This window comes from Bipolaris oryzae (genome assembly GCF_000523455.1).
Source record: "Bipolaris oryzae ATCC 44560 unplaced genomic scaffold scaffold_94, whole genome shotgun sequence".
Lineage (NCBI taxonomy): Eukaryota > Fungi > Ascomycota > Dothideomycetes > Pleosporales > Pleosporaceae > Bipolaris > Bipolaris oryzae.
Window position 1 is genome coordinate 86,322 of NW_006911370.1, and position 14,663 is coordinate 100,984.

Genomic DNA, 14,663 nt, shown 5'->3' on the forward strand with positions numbered 1-14,663 from the left:
AAAGATATACATGACCTATACACTTTTTTTTCTACCATCTCAAGGCTCTCCACATCCCCACTATTTTCTGTCCCAGGCGAAACAAAAAAAGGGCAAAGGCGGAGGGAGCTGGTGCACACTGAGTTGCAACAAAACCAGCCTGGATGAGAAAGCATTTCATACTTTCTCTAGGTCCCATTGCTTACCGTCATAGCAAAGCTACTAACAGCGGGTTCTACATGATTTCTTCCCTTTTTCTCTTCCTCTTCTTCTCCCTCTTCCTCCTATCTCCCTTTTTCCATTTCCCTTTGCTCACTTTTTACTCCAAAAATGGGCAAACGCCAAAACGTACACGCAGCAACATTTTTCTTTTTTTACTTTATCAATGTATCGAAATCTGGGGAATCGTATTTGTCCTTTCCCCCCTCCTCCTCATCCTCATCTCTATACATCTCTCTCTCTTTTGCTATTTGTCCGAGCAAAAGAACGTCTATGGGCGCTTTTTTGAGTGTGTATGTTGTGTTGTGTTGTGAATGATTTGATGCTTCCCACCCCTGCTCCCGCTGCTTGCTTGCTTGCTTGCTGCGGGGATGAAATATGGGATTGTATTATATGAAATAAACATCCTTTCTTGGAGGGGGGACGTTTGTGGCGTCTGTGGAGAGAGAGAGAGAGAGAAAACTCGGAAATATCTTTGTTCTTTCTTTCTTTCTTTTACTTCTTCTACATCATGTATTTCTTGTCTCTCCCCCCCTTCTTTTCTTCCCTTTTTTTCCCTTTTTTCTGTACATCTATACTTTTTTTTTCTTACCTTGACTTGGCGGATATTATGTATTTTTCTTTTTTGCTTTAACCTTTTCTAGGAGGGCTACTGGAGCTCCTTATTGGTTACGGTGTTTGCTGCCGACATCAGTCTGGAAGGTTTATCTTTTTTTTTCTCGTTGCCCCCCCCCCCCACCTTTTCGGTCCTTCTTCTTGGTTGGTCCTGTTATCCTCGTTATTTGAGCGTGCTAGGGGGGGTGTTGTTGGTGCGCGCGCCGTTGTCGTGATGATGATGATGGAAATGATTGGTAGGTAGAAGGTATATCAAGTAGACCGTCTTGTGAATTAGTTAGAAAAAAAAGGGCTGGGTCCTTTGATGGAAACAAGCAAAGAAAAAAAAAACAGGAATCATCTATCATATCAGTCTTCTCCCCTCCTCCACTTGGATATTTTAATCTATCTCACATTAAGGGTAAATACTCCAAACTGTACACAAGCAAGTACCAAAAAGTTAGAACATTCAAGCTTGTATTAAAAGATTGATTATCTCATTCCTACAGCTACATAAATAAAAATCATCATAATGTTTTATCCCCGCTTTTAGATAACCTGAGAGGCAAAGAGGAAAATGGGATTTTTTTGTTTCGTCATCATGTACATCGTAGTCCAATTCTGACATCAAAAAGAAGGAGAGATAGAGATAGCTCCAATAGGAATGACCCCTCTTCTCTCTACTTCGTAGCATGATCCAATACTCATCAGGGATAAAAATGCACCAACCCCCTGGATCACGACTCATATCATGAGTTCATGCGCTTAAGAGCGCTCCCTACGACCACCATTACCACCTTTGGACACAATGTCGAGGATCAGCTGACGAGCCTCTTCGCATCCGTCTCTGGTGCCGACAATCTCAATGGCCTCATCCTTGGCCTGGTCACGGGGGACCTGAATCTTGGTACCCGTCTTCTTGCGGAGTTCGTTGATGGTAGAGCCACCAGGTCCGACAACGAGCCTATAACTTGTTAGCATGACAATTCGAATATGTAATACAGATAGAACAGAGCTTACCTGTAGCTTCGTGGGTCGGGCAGGATGAGGTAACCGGTGGAAGAGGGCTTGGAGGCGGCCTCAATGGCCTGCTCGAGCCTCTGGCGAGCCTTGGGTAGGTTCTCGGCAGGACCGCGCAGAATCCAAGGGATCGTGGCCGAGGTGTCAGCACCCTCCTCTACAACGTTGTTGTCGACAATCTCCCAGGAGTGCTCATTAGAGCCGTTGGTTGCATCATCGGTGATCAAAGGCAGAGCACCGTTTGCGCCCTTCCTGGACTTTCCTGCTTCGGTTTGAGCAGGCTTAGGAGGAAGCTGCTCGCCGCCGTGGTCAACAGTGACCTTGTGTTGGTTGCGAAGCTGACGGAAGAACTGGCCGTTGTCCGAAATGGCGTGGTGGAGGTAACGAGGAACCTGGATGGTCTCGCCTTCTTGGCCCTTGACAAGCTCAAGAATGTGCTCCTTGGCCTTCTCAACAGCAGCAGGCTCACCGGTAATCTTGACTTGATTGCGGGCAGCGCCAGTGGTGGTCTGCTTGGGAATATCAAGCTGGATGTTAAGCTTAGATTCAAGAGAGCGACGAGTTTCACCACCGCGGCCGATCAGTAGACGATGCTTGTCAGGAGAAATATCAAGAGTCTCAGTAGTCTGGTTCTCAAGCGAGGCTACCTGTGCCTTGAGAGCGGCAACAATCTTCTCAACGATGCTCTTGGGACCCTCTACACGGATGCTAGACTCGTCAGACTCGGCGCGAGGGAAGCGTACCATCCGTGCCAAATCGCGAGAGTTGTCGGGACCACCAGCAGAGGTGACAATGGAGCGGATGTTGGCACCACTACCGCCAATAAGATTCCTGTGATGTTTCCTGTCAACTTCAAGGGTCTCGACAACAGTATCATCGAACTCCTGAGCACGTTGCTGCAGAATCTTCTTGGCTGCCTCGACCTGCTTCTTGGTTCCCTTGAGCTTGATCTCGGCGCGGCCAGAAGGATCGGCACCTTCACGAGCACCGGGGACATCGATCTGGCATCCAGTCTCGAGACGAAGGTTCTCCATTTCGCGACCGCCTGATCCGATCAAACGTGGGATGTTGCTCTGTGCCACTGAAACGGTGTCACTGTAAGAGTTGTCCATGATGTACTGGAGAAGGCTCAGCACTTCATCACGGGCTTCGTCGGCACCCTTCCTGGGGCCTCGGACGATGACCTCATCTGGGTTCTGGCTGGGGCGGACATTCTTCTGAGATGATCCTTCACCCGCCTCCTCGTCGTTCTGTGCTCGTCGAGGGAAGTTGATGCGCACACCGTAGCGGTCCTGCAGACGCTCAACTTGCTTGCCACCAGCGCCAATCAGGTCACGGTGGTACTGTGGCTTGACCTTGAGAATGTGGGTAGCCTCGTCTTCGAGCTTCTTGGCCATATCAAGAATGTCTTTCTTGCACTGTTGGGCCTTGGCTGAAGGTCCCTTGAGTTCAACCTTGCCATCGTTGATCTGGACATCAACATCGTACTTTTGACGCAGACGTTGAATGTTCTCTCCGCCCTTTCCTACAAGGTGGCTTGCATACTTCTGAGGATAGTCAAAGGTGGTGATGTGGTTGCGCTCGAGCTCATCCTTTTCAGCTTGCTCAATGAAAGCAAGAATCTTGGCGTTGAGCTCATCAACAGCGTTTGTGGGTCCACGGATGGCGAAGCTGTTGTTTGACTGGCTGTAAGGCTCAGGTCGTCGCTGGCCAAACAGAGCCTGGACGGGAACCTGCTCTGGCGCAAGACCACGCTGCTCGTCGTTGACGAACTGCTCAATCTTGCGGTGGAACTTGGGGTTGGACTCGAGGCCGCGAGACTCAATCTTTGGCTGATCCTTGGTCAAGCCGAGAATGAATCGCTGGGCGTCTTGCAGACCCTTCTGGTATGCCTTGATCTCGGCCTGGGATGGCGCGCCTCGTGGGAGGTCATACTCGTCATACGGAGTGTTGCCTTCGTAAACAAGAACCAACTCGGGTGACTGCTCAGATTCGTCTGGGAAGACAATGTGCACACCGTGGTCTTGCCTAACCTTGGGTGCGTTGCGCTGTCGCAGGAAGTCGTGGTAGAAGGGATCGACGTTCAAAGTAGAAAACCTGCTTGGTGGGTGCGATTGGAAAAGGCTCATGATATCAGTACGGGCCTTCATGCTGTTCTTTCCATCCTTGGCGTAGATTTCCCATCCAGTTGGCGCGTGACGGTCGGTAGGCGCGACAATGCTAGCTTCGTGCTTACGTTCGAGCTCTTCAAGGGCCTTTCGTTGACGCAGGTAGCGGGTCAGGTTGTGGGCGTGTGTCTGAGCGTTGGGGCCCTTGTGCTCACGGGCAGCGTCGGCAGTCGCCATGGTCATGCTGGCAGCAAGATCTTCGAGCTTGTTGATACCTTGCTCGATCTTGTCTGGTGGACCGACAATGTAGACAGTCTCGCTATCGTCCGAGTTAGGAGGCAGAACGATGCTACAGCCAGTCTCCTCCAGGAAATCGTGGAGCGAGTGACCACGGTCACCAACAATAAATTGATGCCTACCACGCTCAATGGATCGCTGCTCGGTAGCCAGCTGTTGGCGAAGCTGCTGAACGCGGCGCTCCAACTCGGCCTGGATCTGCTGGGCAGCTACGCGGTCACCAGAAACCTGGATGGGGAAGTTTGCCTGGGGAACAAACTGAGCAGGCTGGCCACGTGGGGCCACGGGAGGAGCCTGCGACTGCCAAGTGTGATATTGAGGAATCTGGATGTTGACATCGCGACCTTGGACAAGTCTGTTGGCATGGACATTGTTGGGACCGGCGAGGAAAGGATAAAACTCGGCAGGGATGTCCTTGAGGCGCAGGTTGACGGTCGAGGTGCGTTCGTTGACAATAGCATCAATCTCGCGACGAGCCATCTCAGCAGTCAAGGCATTGCCCTCAATGTGAACATTGACCACAGTGTCCTCATCCTCGCCCGGCTCGGCCTTGGGGACTTGAATGCGGGCGCCGGTGCGCTTGCTGATTTCCTGGATCTTGGATCCTTGACGACCGATGATGTGGGCACGGACGGAGGCGGGGACGGGGACGTCGACGGATTGCTATAGATGGTCAGCTTTTGTGTCGGATATGCTGTTGCTCATGATCAATGGACTTACCTTGGAACCAACCTCATTGGCAACTTCCTTGAGTGCTTGCCTGACGGCCTCGACAGAACCGGTGGCTTCGAAGATCAGGGCACCAGGAGCCTGCTTGTATTCGAGGTTGGCCTTGGAGCGCCGGTTGATGTCGCGGACGATTTCGTTGATGGGCTTCTTGAGCTCGCCGCGAGGAGCAACCTGGTGAGATGCGAGGGAGATGCGTTCGGTGTGCTTGCCGGGGATGCTCATGGACGGAAGGGCGGGGCCACGGCCAGCGGGGGCAGAGGGGGCAGAGGCACCATTGCCATTGACGCCATTGGACGTGACCGAGGCAGGCTTCTTGCCCCAGGTGGGCGCAACAGCCTGGGCTCGGGGCTTAACGGGACCAAGAGCCGGGAAGGCCTCCTCAGACGACGTGTTAAGGGCGGGCTTCTTCGGGGCAGCCGGAGCATCATCAGCCTTTTGCTTGCCGGCAGCCTTTTCACTCAGAGGAGCAGATGCATCGGCAGCCGAAGAGGACGGGTTGGCAGCGTCTTCCTCGTCAGGGACATCCTCAATGGTGACGTGATGGTCGGCATGCTCCTGCTGGAGCTTCTGCGCCGGGGTGAGACCCTCGGTGGCAGAGCTGGCGACTGCTTCGGATGCCATTGTTCAGTGTAGACCGTTTCGAGTGGACCAAAGGGTATTCGCGTGGACGGTGGGTGGTGGGAATTAGGAGCGTGGAGCCAGGTTGGGTGGTTGCAGGCAGGGACAGAGTGGCCGGTTGACGGTGGTGTGGTATGCGAAGGGGGGAGGGGAAGGGAGGAAGAAGAGGAATGGACAAAGACGGTGAGGTGAGTAAAAGGGCAAGGTGGTAGGTGGGCAAGGTGCTACTGGGGTTTTTAGTGCGTTGGCTGTGCGTAGCAGCAATTGTAATAGGCTGCTGTCACTCAGCCAGACAGAGGCATAGGTGCGCGGCCAGGGTCTCGGTAATTCACTTGAGGATAGCGTGACAGGCCACGACGTGTATTTGCAAACAGACGGGGATGGGCTGAATTAAATATGTGTAATAGCTAGATACTACTCGGCTGCACATTTGTCTATACGGGCGGGGGTCAATGGGTGCAATTGCTGTCGTGTCTTCGCAGCACAAGTGGCCGGCTGTCCAGAATGTCCTCGAACTTACCTGGACCCCTGCTTCCCGATTCCCCACCACCGCCAACCCCGGCAAGCCTCACAGTAGCCTGCGCTAGTCCACAACCGCTAACCTCCGCATTCTCGTCTCTGCGCCATCAACGTCTCTCGCCACTGGACTGCATGTAACTTTACATGTACTTGAAGTACCTATGTTCCAATCATAACACACCGTTGATATATTTATTGGGCATTAAAATTATAGTTTGGTAGATACCAGCCATGCTCGAGAAGAGCATACTACACAGCAAAAAGGCACAACAGCCGACAGATATATCAATCAGCCAACAAACCAAAAAGAACAACAAGAAGAAGAATTTACTCAAAAACACCCTCACTCATCATCCCCTTAAGCCGCCTCGACTCCCAAACCGCCTGCCCAAAATTCTCCTTGACCACCCAATCCCTAAAACTCCCCCCACGAAACAACCTCTCCTTCCCAACTTCACAAACCACTTTCGGCATCCCCCCACCCTTCCCCTCCGTAATCATATCCATAAACTTCTTCTTACATAGCTCCTCATCGAGGTCAAATGCGTATTTAGTCGGCCTACCCACTCCACCCCTCACCTCACGCAACCCGTCATCGATCCACACTTTGAAGACTCATTTGATGGGTTTCTTGTCGAAGGCGGTTAGCTGGTAGGTGAAGATTAGAGGGGAGTCGCTAGTTATTTTGGCGGGGGTGTGGCGCGAGCAGTAGGTGTTTAGGGCCCATTTCCATTCGGTGACGGTGGGATTGTGAACTTTGTTGGCGGGACAGGCGAAGGGGTTTGCGCGAAGGGAGAGTTCTGGTGATTCTTTTGGCGTTTTTATTATAGAAATGTCTTGGATGGGCGATGCTAATGTGATGAGTGCCCATCCAAGGACTGTGGCATACTTGAGTATGTACATTGCTGACTGCCCTTCCAAACGTGCGTTTTGCAGAGGAAATTACAATCGGTTGATATACGAAATCCAGTCTCTCATATATTAAACTCGAGAATCCAGCTCTCCATTGTGAAATACTGCCAATCTCTCCTCTCCATATTCGGAACTCGACAAAGGCGCAGCAAAGCCACGCAGACACAAAGAAATATAATGCCATTACGTAGCATCCCCCACAAACAATGGGAGCTAGCGTCTAGGGAATTAACACTGGATAGTTGCTAATAGTGCCTCTCTCTTATCAAGTTAGCAAAAAAGCGACACCCAATACATCGAGTCTGATGAAAATACAAGGTGCTCAGAAAAACCATCAATCCTCCTATCCCCAATAGCACTCATCACAAAGAAAAGAAACATCCCCTCATTAAAATATTTACCCCACAACCCCCCCCCCTCCCCTCTCTCTCTGTCTTTCTTTCTCAAAAACCCCTTCATCACCACCCCTCACAATCCACCCTTAACCCCCCCTCCTCCTCGCCTCAATCCTCACACCCCCCCTCTTCCCCCTCCACCCCCTCACCCCTTCCCGCCCATCCTTCTCCCCACACACCCCCTCCCCTTCCCCATTTTGAAACCACTCCAGACACGTCTCCACCCCAACCTCCATTGTTCCTCCCCCGAGAAACGCCCCTTGCTCCCACATCGCACTCAGCACCCAATACACATCCTTCCCTCTCACGTCAGCGAGACGGTAAGTGAAGACGAGTTTTTTGTTAGGAGTGAAGGTATACAAGGGGGTAAAGTGCCGGGTGCAGAAAGTGGTGTAGGCGAGGCGGTGTTGGGCGAGTGTTGGGTGCGGGGAAGGGGGGCAGGGTTTCAAGGACGGTGGTGTTGGGGAGGCGAGAGCGAGAGATAGGAGCGAGACTAGTAAGTAGACGTAGAGCTGCAGCTGCATCTTTGTAGACGTATGGTTAATGTAGTTTGGTGTGCATGCAGAAGGTATAGTCGCAAGTCGTAGATTTGTCGAAAAGTCTGGGTTAGACAGGGCGAGAAGCAAGGTATATATACCCCGTATAAAATCTCGATCGCTATTCGCGATACCAAAATGAGTCCTCAATAGGGGGGATTGGGTTTGAATAGAGGTGGTGAATACAACGGATACTGCTGCTCTCTCTCTCTCTCTCTCTTACTCACCTCTGCTAGAGCAACCTTCCCTTGCGCACTAAAGGGGGGAGGGGAGTCGCACAGGAAACACCTTATGATATCACTTCACCGTTACATTCCTGAATTTGCAATACGTAAGAAGGCATAGGGCAAAAACCAACAATGGTTGCTTAACAGGAGAAAAGATAAGATACTGATACGAGGCTTTGTTTGAGTTTACAGAACAAACAATGGTACAACAAAGAACCCACGAATTTCCTCTTTTAGACGAGACAATGGGGGGAGGAAACGGGAATCACTAGCAAAACTCTCTCTTTTTATCTTCTCTACCTCACGGTCAAAGTAAATGGAGAACAACATGCAACTTTGTCCCAAAATATCTTACAAAAAAGATTACCATGGCATCTTTCATTCTCGAGGTCACACGCACACAAACTCCACTCATCCACTAAATAATACCTAATGCAACACTTTACAACTACACAATGTCCTCCATCCATCCGTCTTCCCTCAAAAGCCGCTTCTATCGGTAAAAGCCAGAAGCATCATCTCCTCCTACAGGTGGCGCACTTGGCACTTGCCCTCCTGGTCGATATGGAAGGTACCCTTGTGGCGTGGGACTAGAAGCATTTCCGGGTGGGGCTGGCGGGGCGTATCCGGGCTGTGCGGGTGGATAACCATGTCCTTGCTGAGGTGGCTGCTGTCCATGCGATTCTGGCCCATGTTGATCATGGGGCGGCCCCTGTGGCGGCCCCTGTGGAGGTGGCGACGTCAGTTGCTCATAAGGATTCTGCTGGCCTTGTGGCGGGCCTTGTGGAGGTCCTTGTTGTGGAGGATAACCGTTTCCTTGTTGTGCAGGCGGATAGTCGTATCCTTGTGGTGCTGAAGGACCTTGAGGCTGGCTAGGGCCGTGGAAAGAGTGCCGGTTGTCCACAGGTGAATCGTAATGCGCCGTCGACAATTCCTGAGGTCCATAGCTTAGTGGCCGGCCGCCCACGGGCACTCTGCCTGGTGGTAGTGAGTAAGGGTCAGATGGTAGCCCCGGTTGCGGGGTTTGCTGCGTCCGTTGTTCTCCTGGAGGCACCATGAAGAAGGCGGGGCTTGCACCTGCTGGTGGAGCCTGGGACGGGGGTGCATGTTGTGCAGGAGGTGGCCCGCCATAGTTGAAACGACCTGGATCTTGGTGCGGTGTAGAGGATGTTGGTGGATACGCCTGATAATTCGAGGGAGGAGGGGCATTATATGCGCCATAAGCAGGACGGCCACCGTAAGGGGGTTGCTGCGGCTGCGACATGGATGCCTCGAGCATTGATTCATAGTCTCGACGAGCCTTGATGAACTTTTCGTTCAATTGTGTAAAGTCATCTGACATGGTTAGTTTCTGAATCGCCTATGGGTCTCTGGTGAACATACCTTTCTTCTGGGAATACTTGCCAATGAGCTCAATCAACTTTGGCCGGATAGCCAGGGTCGAGTGATAGAGTTCTGTAATCTCCTCGTTATCCCGCGCATCACCACCACCGGGTTGAGAGCTGGTGCTCAACAAAGCAAGCAACTTTTCTACATTCCTTATTTGCGCAAACACCTCGGCCTCGTTCTGCGCCTCCCGTTCAAGTTCCTCGCGCGTCGGGTCTTGCAACTTCTCCACGTAGTTGAGCGGGAAAATACCAGTCTGTCCACGTAGCGATCCTTTCCACCAGTCCTTGTATACCGATTCGAGCACAGCGATGATGTCGCCCTTACGGAATTGTAGTTCACCAGGCTCTGACGGCTGGAAATCGAAGAGCGCCCGTACTCGCGACACAGTTGCGGCGGTTGTGCCTTGAGGCACAGGCTGCACTGGTTGTTCTCGTTGGGCGCTAGATCCGGATCCGCTTTGCTGAGGATTGTTGGAACTGGCGGCCGTTGGAGCCGCGCCTTTGGACTCTCTTATCGACATAGCAAGAGCCATTTGTAGTTCCTCCTCCTCCTTCTGGCGCTCGGCATCCGAAATCTGTGTCTTTTGTGGCTTCGAGGGTGCGCGGAGGTTGGGGTCTATTTTATGTAAGCACCGAACCATTCAACTGCTATGGAGCCAACATACTCTGTGACTTTAGCCTCATATATGCGCTTGACATGATGCCGAGATCTGGGTCACGAGAAAACATTTCGGTCCATTCTGCCATGCGCTCCAGGATCTTGGCCTTGACTTGCTGATGTGTGTTGCGGTCGTTTGCGAGCCTTAGCAGCGCCTCGGTGAAGCTTCGTGAAGCAAGCTCTTTGTGCATTTGGGCTCCGCAGTTCTGGCTCAGGGCATTCGCAAGCTCAAGGGTATAGAGTTGCACGTTAGCGTTCCGGTGCGCCAACCGCCTGATCATGGCAGCAACTGCATCTTTTGCGCCTGTGTCGGAGGATCCGACCTTGTCGCATACATCCTACAAGGGCGAGTCAGTATTGTGAAAGTCTCCAAAGCATCGAGACATGTGGTTGCAGCGTAGCCCTACAGCGCGCTGGCCGTCGACTTCCCCATTAACCCCGTGACGTGGGTGATGCCCATACCAGAATGTATTCCCAGTTCTCACTCGTGAGGTTCTCGTCTGTGGCCTTGACCACGACATCATCGAAGATGTTCGATTGTCCGCGAAACATGGCGGTTTACCCCGTCGCTTTGGGGGTTGTTGGGCCTCGAGTATGGACGATGTTCAAGTGCGGATGTTGCCTTGAAGCGGGTCAGACGACGGGCGGCAGTAAGCGCAATGCAGCACAGGGTCCACTGGGCGAGTCTAGAAGGTTAGTGTGTGATGGCGTCCTGGAGGATCGCAAAAGAAATAGGTCTGTATGCTCGGTTTTGTAGGTGGAGGTCTGAAAGGTAAAGCTCAAGTCAACGCGCTGTTGCTGTCGTATGCTGAGAGGCTTGAGGCTTGGAGCTATCCGCCCGACGGGCGTGCGCCGCCGCCCAAGCAGTTTAGCGGGGGGTTGATGACGAACACTGTGGCGGGTGCCTACTCAGCCACTCAGTCACGGGCCACAATCTCCATGCGGCAAACTACTACTGTATTCAATTCCACAGCAGCCACCATAATGACTTTTCAGACAACTGCATTTACAAAAAAAACTATAGAATGTATTCGGCTTTTTCTTGTATGCCGAGGATGCCGCAAGGTGACAAGACTGTAGCCCCTTCCCAAAGCGTATAGACACTAAAAATTGCAAATGGTGTATAAATAATCGTATAATGGCATCCGTCCCATGAAGCACAAACAAATGTGGCATAATGACTCCCTCGATGCGCACCTGCATCGATACTCGACTCTTTTTTTCTTTTGAAAAACACGACAAGAGGTAGTGCTTGCTGAAGACACAACGGCTGAAACAAGACGGAAAGGATTGCTGACTCGGTCCAAGACGATCCACGGGGCTCCAAGTGAAAGAAAAGCAGTATGAGGCTTCGACCTTTGCATACCGACTCTAAAGCCAACGTGCTGCCCTGGCTCGGCTATGGCGTCAAACCTGATGGTTTGGAATGCAGCCACTCGGCTTGGTGGCATGTACTGTGAAGTGTAACCGCAAGCGTCCATTGTTTGCCTGGCGCCATCGAGTCGCTCTACAATTCTGTCGTCTTGCCATACCAGTTGGTGAACGAGTTCGCATTCGTACTGGACGAACCGTGACCGTTGCCCTGTAAAACAAGAGTACCTAAGTGCCGGTGTTAAAAACACTCTTTACCAAAACGAAACTTCACATGCCACCCTTCTTCCGCCTCTCTTCTGCTCTTGCCTTCCTTGCCGACTGCACTAATGGCGCTAGTGTGCTCAAAGGCTCAGCAGTTTGAATGAAGGGGTGCTGTTAACATGTCAGCTATTGTTTGACCATTTCTTTTCTATGGTTCGCCCGACTCACCACTAAGAGATCGTGAGCACTAGCTCGCTTGTCCGGGTCAACCTTAAGCGAAAAGGCTAGGAAATCGCGGAACACCGGTGACAACGCGTGTTCTTCCTTGATTGTGGGTGTTCCATTGGTTGCAATAAGCCATAGCGCACGCAGGGGGCTTTCATTCAGGTATGGCGGCTCTCCCTCAATCATTTCGATAGCCATGATACCAAGTGACCAGATATCGACCTTTCGGCCATACTCCTTGCGCGTGACAACCTCAGGGGCCATCCAGTACGGGGTGCCCACCATGGTGGTACGCTTGTTGTGGCTCTCATTGATCTGGGCGCAAAAGCCAAAATCGGCTGCGTGGCATGTTAGAGCACGCCACATATCAATTTGAACATGTCACTTACTTAGCTTGATGTTTCCTTCTTGAGAAAGCAAGATGTTGTCAGATTTGATGTCTCGGTGAATGACGCCCTTGGAGTGCAGATGCTGCAGGCCGTGCAATGTCTGCCAGGATTAGCTCAGAAATTGAGAACCAGGCACGCATACTCACCTCTCTGCACACAGCGGCTATTTGACCCTCTGACATGATGTTGAAAGTAACGACATCTGTCAAGCTTCCGCCCTCCATATACTCCATGACTACCCAAAGATCGCCTCTCAGCAAAAAGCTGTCCATGAAGTTGACAATGTTCTTGTGCTTGCTGTCTTTCATGACGAGAATTTCGTTGATAATCAGGTCTTTCTTGGGCTGCTGCTCCAGATTCATCTGCTTGATAGCCACGCATTTGTTGGTGTGGACCTCGAATGCCATGAAAACACCACCAGAAGCACCTTGACCAATCTTGCTGAGGTTGCGGTATCTCTCTCTCGGGTCGGCGTTGGTACAGATGGCATTGAGCTTCGCAACGATGTCGGGTCCCTGGCTTTGTCGAGGCCTTTGGCGCGCGCGTGGGGCCGGGCCTACACGAGCGGGCTGCGGCTGCTGCGCTTGCTGCGACGGTAGCGGGATGTTCTGGGGATCCGATTGTTGGGCAAACACCTGCTGAGGCGTGGGCTGTACGTGTACGGGGGCTGGCGGGGGCGCATGTACCGGCTGAGGGGCTCTCTGGCTGACGCTCCTGCTAAGGGGCGCCTTGGGCTGTTGGAAAGAAGCCATTGCCATTGCCTGTTGTTGCTGTTGCTGGTATTGCTGCGCGGGGGAGATGGCGGGGGGACCAGCTGGAGAGTCGAAACGCGGCGGTGTTCCTCCTGTTGTGTTTGCTCGACTGCGTGACGACGACGAGCCACTGGGGCTCGCAGAGGGTGCGGGTGCAGCATAAGCGGTCTGGGGAAGGTCGTATTCCTGGCGAGGGGTCGTTTGTTGCGTGACATTCGGGCCTGGGGCCGGGGGAGGGGGTCTGGACGGGGGAGCAACAGTAGAGCCTGACGAAGCACCTGGGGGCTTGGGAGCTGGGCGGTTCGGTACGAGAGCTGCTACATTAGTCTGGGGCAGGTTAGATGTGGGTGAGGTGAGACTGCGAGGAATTGGCGGGGGAGCGCGGGGGTTCTCGAAGCTAGACTGGTCGTTCCGTGGAAAGCGAGGGCTCTGCGGGGGGCTGAGTGGTTGGGCAGCGCCATAGTTTGCGGTATTGTTGTTGGCGGAGGCGGAGATGGGGGTGGTGCTATTATTGTTTTGGGCAATGTTAGCCTGGTAAGCGTATGCTTGAGTGTGCGCGGGGCCCATCTTGTCCCAGATGGTGTCGTCCTCGTTCTTCTCGGCATTGTCCTTGTAGAAGTTGACCACATCGACGACAGCCTGGGGATGCTGTTTCTGCTCTTCCTGGGAGATGCCATTCTGCTGCAGCATGCGTTGCCATTCCTTGGGGAGGCCCTATATGCAGCGTTAGCGAGTGAGGGGTTCGAGGGTTGGGGTTGGGCAGGGTAGCTCTGGAGAGGAGAAGAAGAAGAAGAAGGAGGAGGAGGAAGGGGGGTACGCACCGTATACTCGCCCGTCTGGTTGTCGATGCTAACGTGGGTGACATGCATGGGGTTGGTGGGTGTGGAGATGGTTGGGCGGCGCGGGGAGCCCAGCATGCTGCTCATGAAGGTGGAGAAGGTGCCCTTTTTCTTTGCGCCGCCAGACAGTCGCTTCTTTGCCGTGTCGGTGGTGGGCTGGGAGCCGGAGCCGCCATCGCTGTAGCGGTTGGTCTTGGGCTGGCCAGTCGAGGGCGGGGTGGTCGAGTCCATGTTGGAGGTGAAGGAGCGCGACTGTCGCAGGTAGCGGGCAGGCTGGTCGGTGTGCGAGTGCTGTGGGCCAGCGGGCCTACGTGGTGCGTTGGCGTTGGCGTTGGATGCGTTGAGGGCCTCCTCGACGATGCTGTTGAAGGGCTGACCGACGGCGGCCGGGGGCAGGTGGGCGACCGAAGGCGGGAGCTGGTAGTGGGCCAGATGGTCGACATGCGCGTGGTTCTGGTACTCGTGGACGGGCGTCAGCGAGGGGCTGCGGCGGAGCGACGAGGCTCCCGGTGTGGTAGCAGGCGAGAGCGAGGCCGCTGAGCCCGTGCCAAGGCCTTGATGGGGTGCAAAGTAGGATGCAGCACTCGGGGCACGCTTCAACGTGGTCGACTTGTTGTTCAGATAAGCGATTGGGGGATGGCGCTCCTTCTTGACCAGCCGCCTCGACGACGGCTTTTCTTCCAT

At 53.1% G+C, this 14,663-nt stretch overlaps 3 protein-coding genes across 3 annotated transcripts; all 3 read right to left on the reverse strand.

The window, feature by feature from the left end:
* Window positions 1-1,557: 1,557 nt before the first annotated feature.
* COCMIDRAFT_99195 (uncharacterized protein) lies at window positions 1,558-5,567 on the reverse strand (the record flags this gene model as incomplete). Its single annotated transcript, XM_007691231.1, has 3 exons — window positions 1,558-1,756; window positions 1,813-4,880; window positions 4,938-5,567. The coding sequence occupies 3 exons, from the start codon at window positions 5,565-5,567 to the stop codon at window positions 1,558-1,560; spliced, it is 3,897 nt and encodes a 1,298-aa protein (XP_007689421.1).
* Window positions 5,568-8,646: 3,079 nt separating this feature from the next.
* Window positions 8,647-10,751, reverse strand: COCMIDRAFT_99134 (uncharacterized protein; the record flags this gene model as incomplete). The annotated part of the gene is made up of 4 exons (XM_007691232.1): window positions 8,647-9,488; window positions 9,537-10,157; window positions 10,207-10,537; window positions 10,662-10,751. 4 exons carry the CDS (start codon window positions 10,749-10,751, stop codon window positions 8,647-8,649), a joined length of 1,884 nt encoding a protein of 627 aa, XP_007689422.1.
* Window positions 10,752-11,840: 1,089 nt separating this feature from the next.
* COCMIDRAFT_99165 (uncharacterized protein) lies at window positions 11,841-14,663 on the reverse strand (the record flags this gene model as incomplete). Its single annotated transcript, XM_007691233.1, has 5 exons — window positions 11,841-11,945; window positions 12,003-12,337; window positions 12,389-12,488; window positions 12,535-13,854; window positions 13,962-14,663. 5 exons carry the CDS (start codon window positions 14,661-14,663, stop codon window positions 11,841-11,843), a joined length of 2,562 nt encoding a protein of 853 aa, XP_007689423.1.